The sequence below is a fragment of the Palaemon carinicauda genome, chromosome 29, assembly GCF_036898095.1.
Source record: "Palaemon carinicauda isolate YSFRI2023 chromosome 29, ASM3689809v2, whole genome shotgun sequence".
NCBI classification, from domain to species: Eukaryota; Metazoa; Arthropoda; class Malacostraca; order Decapoda; family Palaemonidae; genus Palaemon; species Palaemon carinicauda.
Genome location: NC_090753.1, coordinates 98,543,314 through 98,555,813, shown reverse-complemented (window position 1 = coordinate 98,555,813; position 12,500 = coordinate 98,543,314). Strand labels below are relative to the sequence as shown.

At 38.7% G+C, this 12,500-nt stretch overlaps 2 protein-coding genes across 4 annotated transcripts in view; one reads left to right on the top strand and one right to left on the bottom strand.

The window, feature by feature from the left end:
• Positions 1-12,500, bottom strand: part of LOC137622385 (zinc finger protein 454-like) — a 215,934-nt gene that overhangs the window by 47,080 nt on the left and 156,354 nt on the right. For all 3 annotated transcript variants that reach the window (XM_068352998.1, XM_068352997.1, XM_068352996.1), the window contains one exon: positions 418-684. The gene's annotated coding sequence lies outside the window, so the exon portion shown is untranslated. The remainder of the gene's footprint in view (positions 1-417; positions 685-12,500) is intronic.
• On the top strand, positions 5,736-11,773 carry LOC137622746 (uncharacterized). The gene is made up of 3 exons (XM_068353338.1): positions 5,736-5,843; positions 6,095-7,151; positions 11,454-11,773. Exons 1-3 carry the CDS (start codon positions 5,736-5,738, stop codon positions 11,771-11,773), a joined length of 1,485 nt encoding a protein of 494 aa, XP_068209439.1.

The following is a 12,500-nucleotide window of genomic DNA, read 5'->3' as shown; positions in this document are numbered from 1 at the left end:
TATTCCATCACAGTTACTTCAGAGGCTTCCTCAATGCTACAATCAAAAGGGACGGCAAAATATCAAATACCTGTACACAATTCATCTTCCCAAAAACCATGCTACATTAAATATCCCCCACCTATGTGGGTATAAATAGCAATGCGAGAGGTTCTGGGTCCTCTATCTACTTCTACATATGGACATGGTAGTGTTCGAAGACTATATCTCAGTGTTTGCCTTGAATGGTTCTTTCTTAAAATGATTCAATGATTCTATCGATAAACGCTTTGTTCCCCTTCATCTTCTAATTGCCATTGACAAAATATTTCCTCGAGGAAGACATTTGCAATAATATAATTTTTTATTAATAAAGATACGTAACAATGTCATCTGCAACATGTCTCTACTCTACTTTTCACTGAAAGATCCACTTACTGTCTTTGCAGTGTCCTGGGTTAACAAATCCTTCTGTCTTTGTTTTGTTTTTCTTTTTTCTGGGGACCGCAGGCAAGAAAAATGACATTATGTGGCCAACACCAAGTAACCAGACTGGTGTCCTAATTTCCAAGCATAACAAGCTATTGTCTTAATTCGCTTCTACTTGACTAAGTTTGAACACGGTGTTTAGTTTTGGACTAGCTTCACTCAATTTTATTAGAAATTTTAACATATGGTCCTTGCTGAGTGTAGGGTGCTGTCACTCTGAAAAAACAAAGAATGAGGGTCATGAAACAAATGGACAAAAAGCTTACAATAAATTAAAGTACATTATATTAAAAAAAAATAATAGAAAATTAAAAACAAAAATTATAATTTGAAATTTGTATTTTCCTATATAAACATATTTCCACAATGTGTGCTGGAACCCAGCCAAATCTGTTATACCTCTCAGCCCAATAATAAAAAAGCCACTCTAAAATTTTTAAAACTAAAAGGTTACAGAAATTAAAAACTAGTGAAGCTTGTAAGACACTTTTTGCATCACTAAAAAGGGTAAAATTGTCCTTATCTTTTAATACTGCCTTTCAATAGCAATTAGGATGTCACAGTACGGCTGTAATTATAGAAGATAATAGAGGAAGTGCACCTCTACAATTATAAGCACTACTATATACTCCAAATCCGACGCCAATATCAGATTTGGAGCCAATATCATGTTCCATGCAAAGAGAAGTGGCTTCTAAGTCACTCATGTACTTTTATATACCAATAAAATATTTACAAAAAGATATCTCTGGTAATTTCCATGGAGGGGTTGATAATATCATAAATAGGAGCACATTATCTCTACTTATATCAAAACTGTTTACTAATGTTTTTACACAAAAATAATAAGGTTGAAGAGATTTTGGGTGCAGCTCAAAACATCTAAAATGCCTTACAAGGTTTGCAGTCAGATAGGCTAAAGAATCAGGAAGCCTTTGCAACCTAAACCAATAATGAACAATTTACGACTTTCGGTAAATGTCTAAAGGTAATTCTCCAGCATAAACAAGGAGGCTTGGGATGGGCAAAGTTCTAAAGGCTCCTGTGGCCAATCTGATACCAGTATGGTGTATAGAATCTAAAATCTTTAATCAGCTTGGGGTGGCTGAAGAGTATATTTCACACCCATGGTTAATTCTTGAAAAACTTAAAAGCCTTGGATAACTTTAAAAGAGTTTTGCGGTCTGGCCACCCATGATGTAGGGCGCAAAACTTTTAAAACATTCAGAGCATCAAGACATTTCACTGTTAAGGCTCTCAATGGAGGAATCCATGTCAGCATGCAATTAAATATTAATCCTAAAAATCAATCTTCAGTTACACATGGCATTTGTTGACCTTTGATGTACATATCCGAGTCTGGATGTACTCCACAAATATAAAAGAAATGAACAACAACAGTTTTGTTTGTTGAAAACTTTAATCATATCAGCCAGTGAATAGCGTAAGTTTTCTCTTAACCATTAATATTCTAACTTCAGCAAATGATATGGAGAGATCATCTACAAAGAGCTTTGCGAGAATATCTTGAGGAATAAGAGAGGATATTCCGTTAATAGGTAATGCAAATAGCATTACACCTACCACACTGCCATGGGGAAACCCTTCTTCCTGACTTTTCCTCTCTGACAGAGTTTCACCTACTCTAACTTCAAAAAATCTATGTGAAAAAAAATGCCTGAATAAACAATGGTAGTTCTCCGCTCAATCCCAGAATATGAATCATTTTAAGTATATCATATCTCCAGGCAGTACCATATTCCTTCTCAAAGTGAAAAAAAGCTGTTACATGGTGTTGTTTGGGAGCAAAGGCTTTTCAAATAGAGGACTGAAGTAAAACCAACACACCAGGATAGGTGATAAAACACCCTTCTTTTCCAGGTACAAAATCAGTCTTGCATTAATCATCTTCACCATGATCTTACATAAACAAGATGTCAATGCAATTAGTCGATAGTTTGCTGCTAAACACTTATCCTTAAAAGATGTTAACAATGCTAAAATAATGGCTAGGTCCCAAACATTTAGATAACTATGATCATGCCATGTAGTGGACTTTCAAACGGTTGTTTGTGCTGTTTAAGTATTTATTACTCTAAGGATTTGGGTGTCTGTAAATGCTGTTTACCCTTAAACGAGCATTAATATGGTTACTGTCTTTGTGCTAGTGGTTGCTTCCAGGCTGTTTATATTTTAACGTTTAGTCTTTAGTAGCAAGGTCTGACTGACAGACCATAAGTGAATACGCTCTTGTTTTAAACTTGGATAACTGTTTACATATAGTCGGGTGGACTTTGTGAGTGATATCAATATTTACTGTATTAGTCACTATAAGTTGTATTTTGTATCTATTATATTCTTTTCATTTAAATATTTTGTCTTTATTTTCGTTATACCATAAGCCGTTCGTATTTTGTCAGTACTTTTTGCAGTTTTATTTGTCATTTATTTTGTGTTTTTTCTTCTTAGAAGACTTCACCGAATAAAGAGAAGTAGTTTTCCTTGACTTGTGGAATCTCATCATTGTCCAAATTAGTGAAGTAAACTTAAATCAACTTCTGCCATGGAGGACTTTGTAGCAGCGGACTACGAAAATAAAAAGAAATTCAGATATACTTGAAGTCTCAAATTACCCGAGGGATAAATGGGCTAAAGGAATGCCTTGAAAAGGGCTGTACCGACAATGTTGAAATAAATCGCAGAATATCCATGATGGAGGGACGAATAAATAATTTTCAGGAAATTTTGAATCGGAAAAAATTCTATCATGCAATGATTTAATATATAACAAAGAAGGTAATATGACCGAGTGGGCTCGTGATCTGGAGACCCAGTCAGAAGAGTTGGACTCAAGAGCTGTCATATTGTCTTCTCTACGCTCGGAGTTTTTAGGCAAACACACGCCAACTGACTCTACAAAGGACGAAGAAATGTTGAAGCTTATCGAGAAGCTTTCGACTAAGTTGGATGATATTCAAATAGCAGAGAAATCACGATCTGCTATCCGAATTCCAGGTCTTCATGCACCGTGTTGGGATGGAGCACCCCGAAACTTTCAGCTGTGGAGGGTTCGAATGGACCAATACTTTGAGTCAGCTGGTATGACTGAGAGTAAAGAAATGCTCATGATTTTGTTAAATGGCAACGCATTACCAAAGGAGGTCAAGATACTATTGTGGATTGCAGTTCTGTTGATGGTGAAAATGGAGCTTGGAGGCGCATTGAAGAGAAGGTACCATTATCTGCCATCATACGAGATATACAACTTGGTTTAGAAGCCTTGAAACCAATGAAGTCTACAGCAGCAAGGGAGATGAGACAGGTTTTGGATGGACTGACTGATTTTGCTGGGCGAATGAGAGAACTTGGTCAAGAAAGGGAATTGGATTCATTCATGACAATTGAAATTGCCAGCAGAAAGATCGATTCTGGAATTTATTACGAATATATGAGGCAATCAAAATGTCATAATCAGGCATTAGCGGAGAGAAACAGAAGCTAGAGAGCATCGAGAACATCCCCATTCCCTGAGTGATAATACTAACAAGTCAGCTGTAAACTATTTTAGAGACAAAAGCTCAGAATGTGATGAATCCTTGGCTACATTGGTTGATGATGGGAGGGGTTGCCCCTTTTGCATAGATAAAACTTATTTGATCATTAAATGTCCTATCTTTATATAAAAAACCAAGAAGAAAGACCATGGATGATTGTGAGCAGTAAGAGATGTTTCTTTTGTCTTAGAGCCAACCACAACGCAATCAATTGTACACGCCCGGATAAGAAACGTTGTGTAGATTGCCAACTTTATCATCATCGATTTACAGCCTGCCCACCATACGGAAATAAAGTACAGCCAAGGACTTTTTCTGGGTTGGAAAGTACACGGGCGGGAGGTAATTCTGCTTTGAACGCGAATCTAACTCTGTCGGGAAGTGCTTCTGAGTGCAACATTGATCATGCACGGGAGGTTGCTTCAAATGCAGATGCAACATTCAACACAGTAGGGACCCTGAACTCAAGCCAGGAAGGAAAAATTCAACGACGCTACTCCCCTACAACGTATGTAGAACTGCAAGATGTTGAGAAAAAATGGCATCGCATGGTTGCATTTATTGATACAGGTGGTGATACAACATTGCTTAAGTTATCCACAGCCAAGCATTTTGGCTTGCAAGGTGAACCATTCAAGTTTCGATATGGAGTAGCTGGAGGAGGTATTGCTGAGGAAGCAGTGCTAAGTTTTCTATCCAAATTAGACCAGTGAATGGAATTAAGTCATACAATGTAATTGCAATTGGAATTGAGAAACCAGCCCATAACAGTCCTGCAGTTGGAGGGGATATTTTTGGTGAGTATCCTCATCTGAATGCTGCCAAGGGAACGTTACTCACAGATGAAGCAGAAATTGATATCATCAGTGGTTATGACCATTATTTCCTTACAATGCCAGTTGAGAGCGTAAAAGACTGTGTCTCCTGAATCGTCTCCAGTTGCCCTCAGAAGTATCTTGAGTTGAACCATTTTTTGGAGGGAATATTCCAAACCAAACCCAAACCACATGCTGCATCCAAGGTCCAGTTTCTGAGTCCTTTGGAGGATTTGCAGAAATTATATACATCTGATGTTGTTGGTGTCAAACCAACAACATTGTGTTTGCTAAGATAGGGAAATAGCAGTGTCTCAGTTCATAAAACATTGTCGAAATAAGCTTTGCATTAATGCGGATGGTCGCATGACTGTGGAAATGCCTTGGAAGCCCGGTTTCCCTGGAGTGTAACAAGCCTCAAGCAGAAATAAGACTTATGAGCCAAGAAAAAACATTAATTAAGAATGGAACCTTTGATGAATATAGCGAAAAAATCCAGAAATTAATTGACAGTTGCTTTGTCAGAAAATTATATCCAGAGGAATCCAGAGATGAGGGATGGTACTTACAACATCATGCTGTATATCAACTACACAAATCAACAAAGGTTCGCATCGTATGGAATTCTGCTGCCAAGTTCAATGGCTTGTGTTTGAATGATGGATTTTACAAAGGGCCAGATTTCTTGAACTCTCATCTGTATTGCCTTCTTCACTGGAGAATGAAAAGCATAGGAATTGCAGGCGATGTTCAAAAAAAGTTTAATCAAATACTTATGGCTGAAAAGGATCAGCGATATCACCAGTTCGTATGGCGTTTTGATTTATCTTCTCCAATTCGTCACTGGCAGTGACTGCGCCTTCCTTTTGGGGATAAACCAGCACCAGACATAGCTATGATGGCTGTATGCACTTTGGCAGATACATTCAAGGAAGAGGAACCTATTGGAGCACAGTTAATTAACTGTCGCATGTACATGGATGATGTGATTGAATCAATGATAAGAGTGAATTAGCTATGGCAGCCATGGATCAGGTGGATCAGATATTAGGAAAGGGCTCCTTCAGAATAAAAGAATGGCATTCTAATGACCCCTCTGTTGACCGATGCCCAGAAGGACAAACAAACAAGAGTTTTGGGTTATGTATGGGATAAGGCTATGGATAGTGTGGCTATTCAGCTAGTTTGGTATCAAAGTTGTGGGATCCTACAGGTATGTTATCTCCTTTAACATTTAGATACAAGATTTGTCTTCAGGATTTATGGGCTAGTGGAGTTGGTTGGGATGATGAATTGAGTGAAGAACAAATCAAAATGTGGAAGGGATATGTTCATGAAATGAATCAACTAATCGAATTTAGACGAGATCGGATGATAAAGCCAGAAGATTTTCTAGGAGACCCTCAACTTCATGGATTTAGTGATGCTAGTGAATCTGCCCTAGGTTCTGTGATCTGGCTGAAATGTAATACTTCTCATGGAGTAGAACTGAAATTCGTCATCGCAAAGTCTTTAGTGTCTCCGTTGAAACAGCGTTCTATTCCACGTCTTGAGCTTACTGCTGCTGTGGTTATGGCTAGACTTGCCTTGCTTGTTTTGCAAGTGGTTGGAAGGGTTAGTACCATGAAATTTTGGACTGATTCAGAAATAGTGTTGGCCTGGATTCGCTCTCCTGCTAGAACCTTTAAACCATTTGTGTCAGCTAGAGTTCAGGAGATTCAGGATGCTTTGCCAGGATTTTCAAAAGAATTTTGCTATGTTCCTTCACAATTGAATCCTGGCGATGCATTAACAAAGCCAATAAAGCCAAGTGAGCTACAAGGATGGATCAATGGTCCTGATTTTCTTCTGAACAGTTCTCAAAATTGTGATTTTGGGGACCCGACATATGATTTTGAAAAGAAGCGTTGTATTGTTAAAGAGTACACACCAGAATCTCTTAAAAGGATCCAATTTCTTGGAATTTTGGCTGATGAGAGTTTTGAAGAAAGCTTTACAGAACTCTCTTCAGACTGGAATAGACTTGTACGAATAACTGCTTACTGCCGGCGTTTGCTATTACAACAAAACCCAGAAAACTATCAAAGTCATCTAGAACCTAAAGAAATACAAGAAGCAGAACTGGCTTTATTTTATGCAAGCCAAAAGTCTTTAAATAATCAAAATGAAGTTAATCATAAACAGATTAAAAAGCTTGACCCAAAGTTGGATGAAAAAGGCATTTTAAGAATTGGAGGCAGACTACATAAGCTCCATTTATCCTACGAGCAGAGGCATCCAGTTTTATTGGTAGCAGAGGCATCCAGTTTTATTGGTGAGGAATTCTTCCCTGGCTGAAGCATTCGCTCAGATGATTCATCGATGTACAGGTCATCAAGGATATAACGTCGCAATTGCTTTAGCTTTTAAGCGTGGAGTTTACATTATTGGAGGAGCAAGATTATTTATGGACATTGCTTTCAAGTGTTGTTTCTGCAAAACCAGACGTCGCCTATTGTTGGGCCAACAGATGGGGGAACTGCCAAGTTTCAGAGGTGAGCCCAACAACCCCCCCCCCCCCCCTTTAGCAGAATTGCATTTGATTTCTTTGGCGCTATCAAAACAAAGTTAACTCGTAATGCAAGCACTGAAGGAAGTATAATGATCATAACTTGCACCGTCACTCATGTCATATCTCATGAACTGGTCGACACATTGTCTTCAGATGCTTTTCTTTGTGCTTGAAGACGATCTACTTGTAATCATGGAATCCATCCAGTTTTGGCAGTATGTGACAGAGGACGCAATTTCATAGGGGCTCAAGAGAAATTGCAAAAGTGGATAAATTCTTGGAACGAGAGCTGAATAAAGGACAAGTTTGCAACTGCTGGAACAAAATTTGAGAGGAAATTCAACACACGTCACGCTTCTCATATGAATGGTGTTGTTGAATCATTGATTAGCTGTAAAAGAGATTTAGATGCAGTAACAGACTGTCACCACAAGAAATTCAGTGCTTTGGAATGGCAAACAATGCTGTCAGAGGTGACGTACCTTGTTAATTCACGACCACTTTTCCAAAACGGACAAGATCCTCTTGAGTCCCTAACTATAATCAGCAATGACTTACTGTTTCCTCATGGGCAACCTTCAGTTCTACAACCATATACCGGTAACGAAGTGAACTTGAGATGCATAGTAGTGGTATTTCAACTGAGAATTCAGATATTTTGGGAGACTTGGATTCGTTACATGCCTCCTCAGCTAGTACAAAGATCGAAATGGTTTCATCCCAAACAGAATCTTCAAGTTGGTGATTTGGTTCTTCTTCTGGAACCAGGCCTAGAGGGAGTTGTCATTCCTAGGGGCCTGTGGAGGCGCGGTCTTGTTGAGAGGATTCATCCCAGAAAAGATGGGCTTGTTTGAAGAGTTACTGTTTGAACAGTGGGGAATGGAAAAGTGGTTCACTGGGAGAGACCCATTCATAAACTCTGCTTAATTGCTACGGTACAAGAGCTTCAACATGGATTCCAAGCTAAGGCCGATAGAGATGCTCAAAATTAAATTGGCAGAATTTCATTTACCAAACTGATTTAGTCTCTCTCTATATGTATATGTTTCGAAAGTCCTTTAAATTATTGTGGTTCATTGCATTCTCCACTAGGCGGGAGTGTAGCAGACTTTCAAACGGTTGTTTGTACTGTTTAAGTATTTATTACTCTAAAGATTTGGGTGTCTGTAAATGCTATTTACCCTTAAACGAGCATTAATATGGTTACTGTCTATTTGCTATTGGTTGCTTCCAGGCTGTTTATATTCTAACATTTAGTCTTTAGTAGCAAGGTCTGACTGACAGACCATAAGTAAATACGCTCTTGTTTTAAATTTGGATAACTCTTTACATATAGTCGGGTGGACTTTGTGAGTGATATTAATATTCACTATATTAGTCACTATTAAGTTGTATTTTGTTGTATCTATTTTATTCTTTACATTTAAATATTTTGTCTTTATTTTCGTTATACCTTAAGCAGTTCGTATTTTGTCATTACTTTGTGCAGTTTTATTTGTCATTTATTTTGTGTTTTTTCTTCTTTGTAGACTTCACCGAATAAAGAGAATTGATACAAGTGGTTTTCCTTGACTTGTGAATTCTCATCGTTGTCCATATTATGCCATATTCTGTTAATAATACTTAAAATAAATAACTTAGTATTAATAAGTACATGTGTAATCATTGCATATAGAATTCCATTGGGTTCAGGAGATGTATCATTGCAAGTAGCAAGTGCAGATCAAATTCCCTTTCAGCAGAAAGATCAGTGTAAAATTCTTTCTTATCTGCTACATAAATTATCATTTACCTTTCTTCAATGCTTCTATACTGTTGACCAGGAGCTGCTTCACACTTACAGGATACATTAGAGAAATGATCAGCCAGGGCATTGCTAACATTAGTTGTCCCAGTCACATATTGACAATTCATCTTCAACACTGGTGGTGGGTAGGGGGTAAATTTGCCTGCTATCTTTTTTATGTTCCTCCATTCAGGTGTTTTACTGTTGACTGAAGGAAACAAAATATAGCCAAGATTGGCGCCTTGCTTCTTCCATTGCACCTCGGAACTGTGCTCTACATTTCTTGCATATTCAAAATAATGATGGTAGTAAGAGCTAACAACTGAAAAGTCAGTGCATAACAAGGTACCTGTCTGAACATGAAAGTGTGTGGGCTCTCCTGTGTTGTGTCCTACACCTTCACTTTCCACAACTGATGATATAATGTTGCCCCTTGTGTTTGCTAAATCACTGCCCCATAAAGAATGTCTAACATTCAAATCTCCCGATAAGAGAAAAGGTTGGGGAGTTGTTGAATCACCTCTACTAAATTATCATACAAGATGTCATTTTCGAGCTAAGTAAAGAGAACAAATCGCATATTTTCTCTCTATATCAATTTGTACAACCACCGCCTGCAAAAATGTACGAATAGTCAAAGATATTTGGGGAACATCTCGGTGAACATATATAAGACTTTCGCCATGGAGCCCTGCTCGTTGATCATCAGTTGTCCTATAGCTAATATATTCGTGAGAACAAGCATTATTATCAAGCTTGCTCTCCTGTAAACATAAAATTATGGGAAGTGCACATGAATGAGGAGCTTAAGTTCTTCGTATTTGTCCCTTCATCCCTGACAATTCCATTGCGAATTGTAAGAAAAAACTATGGTTTATTATCTGGAAGACATCTTAGATATTTCCTGTATGCTTCTTTATAGTGGGTCTTGATAAACTGTATTTTGCATTTGTCTTTTATTTCATGCCCTTTGGATCTAATTGTTGAGGGGGTGGTGGACCTCAACTTGAATTTTCAATTAAGTTGTCTTATGGTTGATCCAAAATACAAACAGACAAAACATCATATCTATTTGATTTCATAACTTTAGTGTTGTTTAAGGAAAGGATGAGAGGGATGGAGGTCTCTCTCTTTTCCCATTAAAAGGTGGTGAGTTACCAGGTCTCAGCATCTTACCCCCTACAGGTGTACCTGATAACTCTTGTTTCAAGTGAAACCTCCAGCAATTCAGGCAAAATTATAGCCTGAGAGAGGTTAGTACTATCCTTTGTAATGGGGGGCAAAGCTTGAATAGAGGTGGGCATTGCTATATTGCTAATACAGAGCAGCAAAGCTTCAAGAGGCTATATTCTTGCCTCATCATGCAGAATTTTATCAGAAGATAGTGTATTTCTTTTTCGGGAACTACTGACAGTACTAGATTGGTTGGACGTCTGCCGTGGCATTTATCCTTTTGAATTCAATGCCTTTGCACTTGTTGATTTGCTAAACAGTCTCTTGACATGCTCCACACTTACATGTTTAATACTTGATTTAATGAGTGCAGTTTCTTCTAACTTATATTGCTAGCAGCTCCTATCAGTATGTTTATTATCTAAATGAAGTTTAAACACCTGGCATCAAGCATACATTCTCCATGGTAGAGGTCAGAGCAAATACCATACTTTTATAATTTTTACAAATTTTAGAAGGATATCCAAATAAAAAACAATTAAAACATTACAGTGGCTCCTGTTTAACCCTTTTACCCACAATGCCCGTACCGGTACTCTCTACAAAACTCATCCTTTAACCCCCATGCCCGTACCGGTACGTTCTATCTACTTATTTATAAATAATGGGTCTCGACCGGCATAGTATTTGAAATAGCCGCATGAGTTGTTGTTCTGTTGTTCCTTCAACTTCTTCTCATCAACGTAACATGAATAAAATGTTGCCCTGGGCCCTACAGGGGTCATAATGGACATTTAAACTTTCTGTAAAGAATCAACTGATATTTCATGTGCAAAGCGATTTTCGTAGTGAAAATCATTGTCGTGACGGCGGTAGGCTAGGCAAGGCCTTTCATGTCAGCCATGCATGAAATATAGCTGGAATCCAATGATGAGTTACGTGAAATAACTGATAGCATCAGTGATTTAGCTGTTGGTTATAGTGAGAGGAAAAGAAGCGAAGCAATTAAAAGTGAGAGCAGCAATAGTGAAGGGGGAGATGAGGCGAGGGGGATACTGTAGAATCTAGTAATGATGAATTCCTTCCCGAGAGGATTGATTTTGCAGGGGAAGAAGAAACAATTCGTGAGTTATTAGAAGAAATAGCACGTGATAGTGAGTCCCATAGTGATACTAGCAGCAGTGAGAGTGGAGGTGATTATGTTGGTACTTCTGGTAGAAGGGTCATCGGTATGGTTAGAAGTAGAAGACTTCAACGTGGAGTGCGTAGCAGGACACGGAGTGGAGGCCAACAAAGGAGAAAGGAGGCTGGGAGAGGGTCTGGGAGGGTGTCTTCCTCACGTTCACGTTCTTCCAAGTCGGATGTTGGGGAAGATGGGGGAGAGGGAGACGGAGATGGGTGCTGGAGAACTAAGCGATTTTCGTAGTGAAAATTCGTTGTTGCGACAGCGGTCAGCTGGGCAAGGCCTTTCATGTCAGACATGCATGAAATATTGCTGGAATCCAATGATGAGTTACGTGAAATAACTGATAGCATCAGTGATTTAGCTGTTGGTTACAGTGAGAGGAAAGAAAGCAAAGCAATTAAAAGTGAGAGCAGCGATAGTCAAGGGGGAGATGATGGCGAGGGGGATACTGTAGAATCTAATGATGATGAATTCCTTCCCGAGAGGAGTGATTTTGCAGGGGAAGATGAAGAAACAATTCTTGAGTTATTAGAAGAAATAGAGAGTGATAGTGAGTTCCATAGTGATACTAGCAGCAGTGAGAGTGGAGGTGATTACGTTGGTACTTCTGGTAGAAGGGTCATCGGTATGGTTAGAAGTAAAAGACTTCAACGCGGAGTGCGTAGCATGACACGGAGTGGAGGCCAACAAGGGAGAAGGGGGGCTGGGCAAGGGTCTAGGAGGGTGTCTTCCTCGTGTTCACGTTCTCCCTGGTCGGATGTTGGGGAAAATAGGGGAGAGGGAGAGGGAGACGGATTCTTCCTGCTATTTGTTTCCTTCGATTTTCTTTTTTATCTCATGGAGGAAACAATTTCAAATGGCAATTTTATGATTAATGACATGTTGAAGACATACGACTATAATTGGACGCCTTGTAGTGTAAAGGATATAGCCCAGTACCCTGGCATAGTCATGTGGATGGGGATAA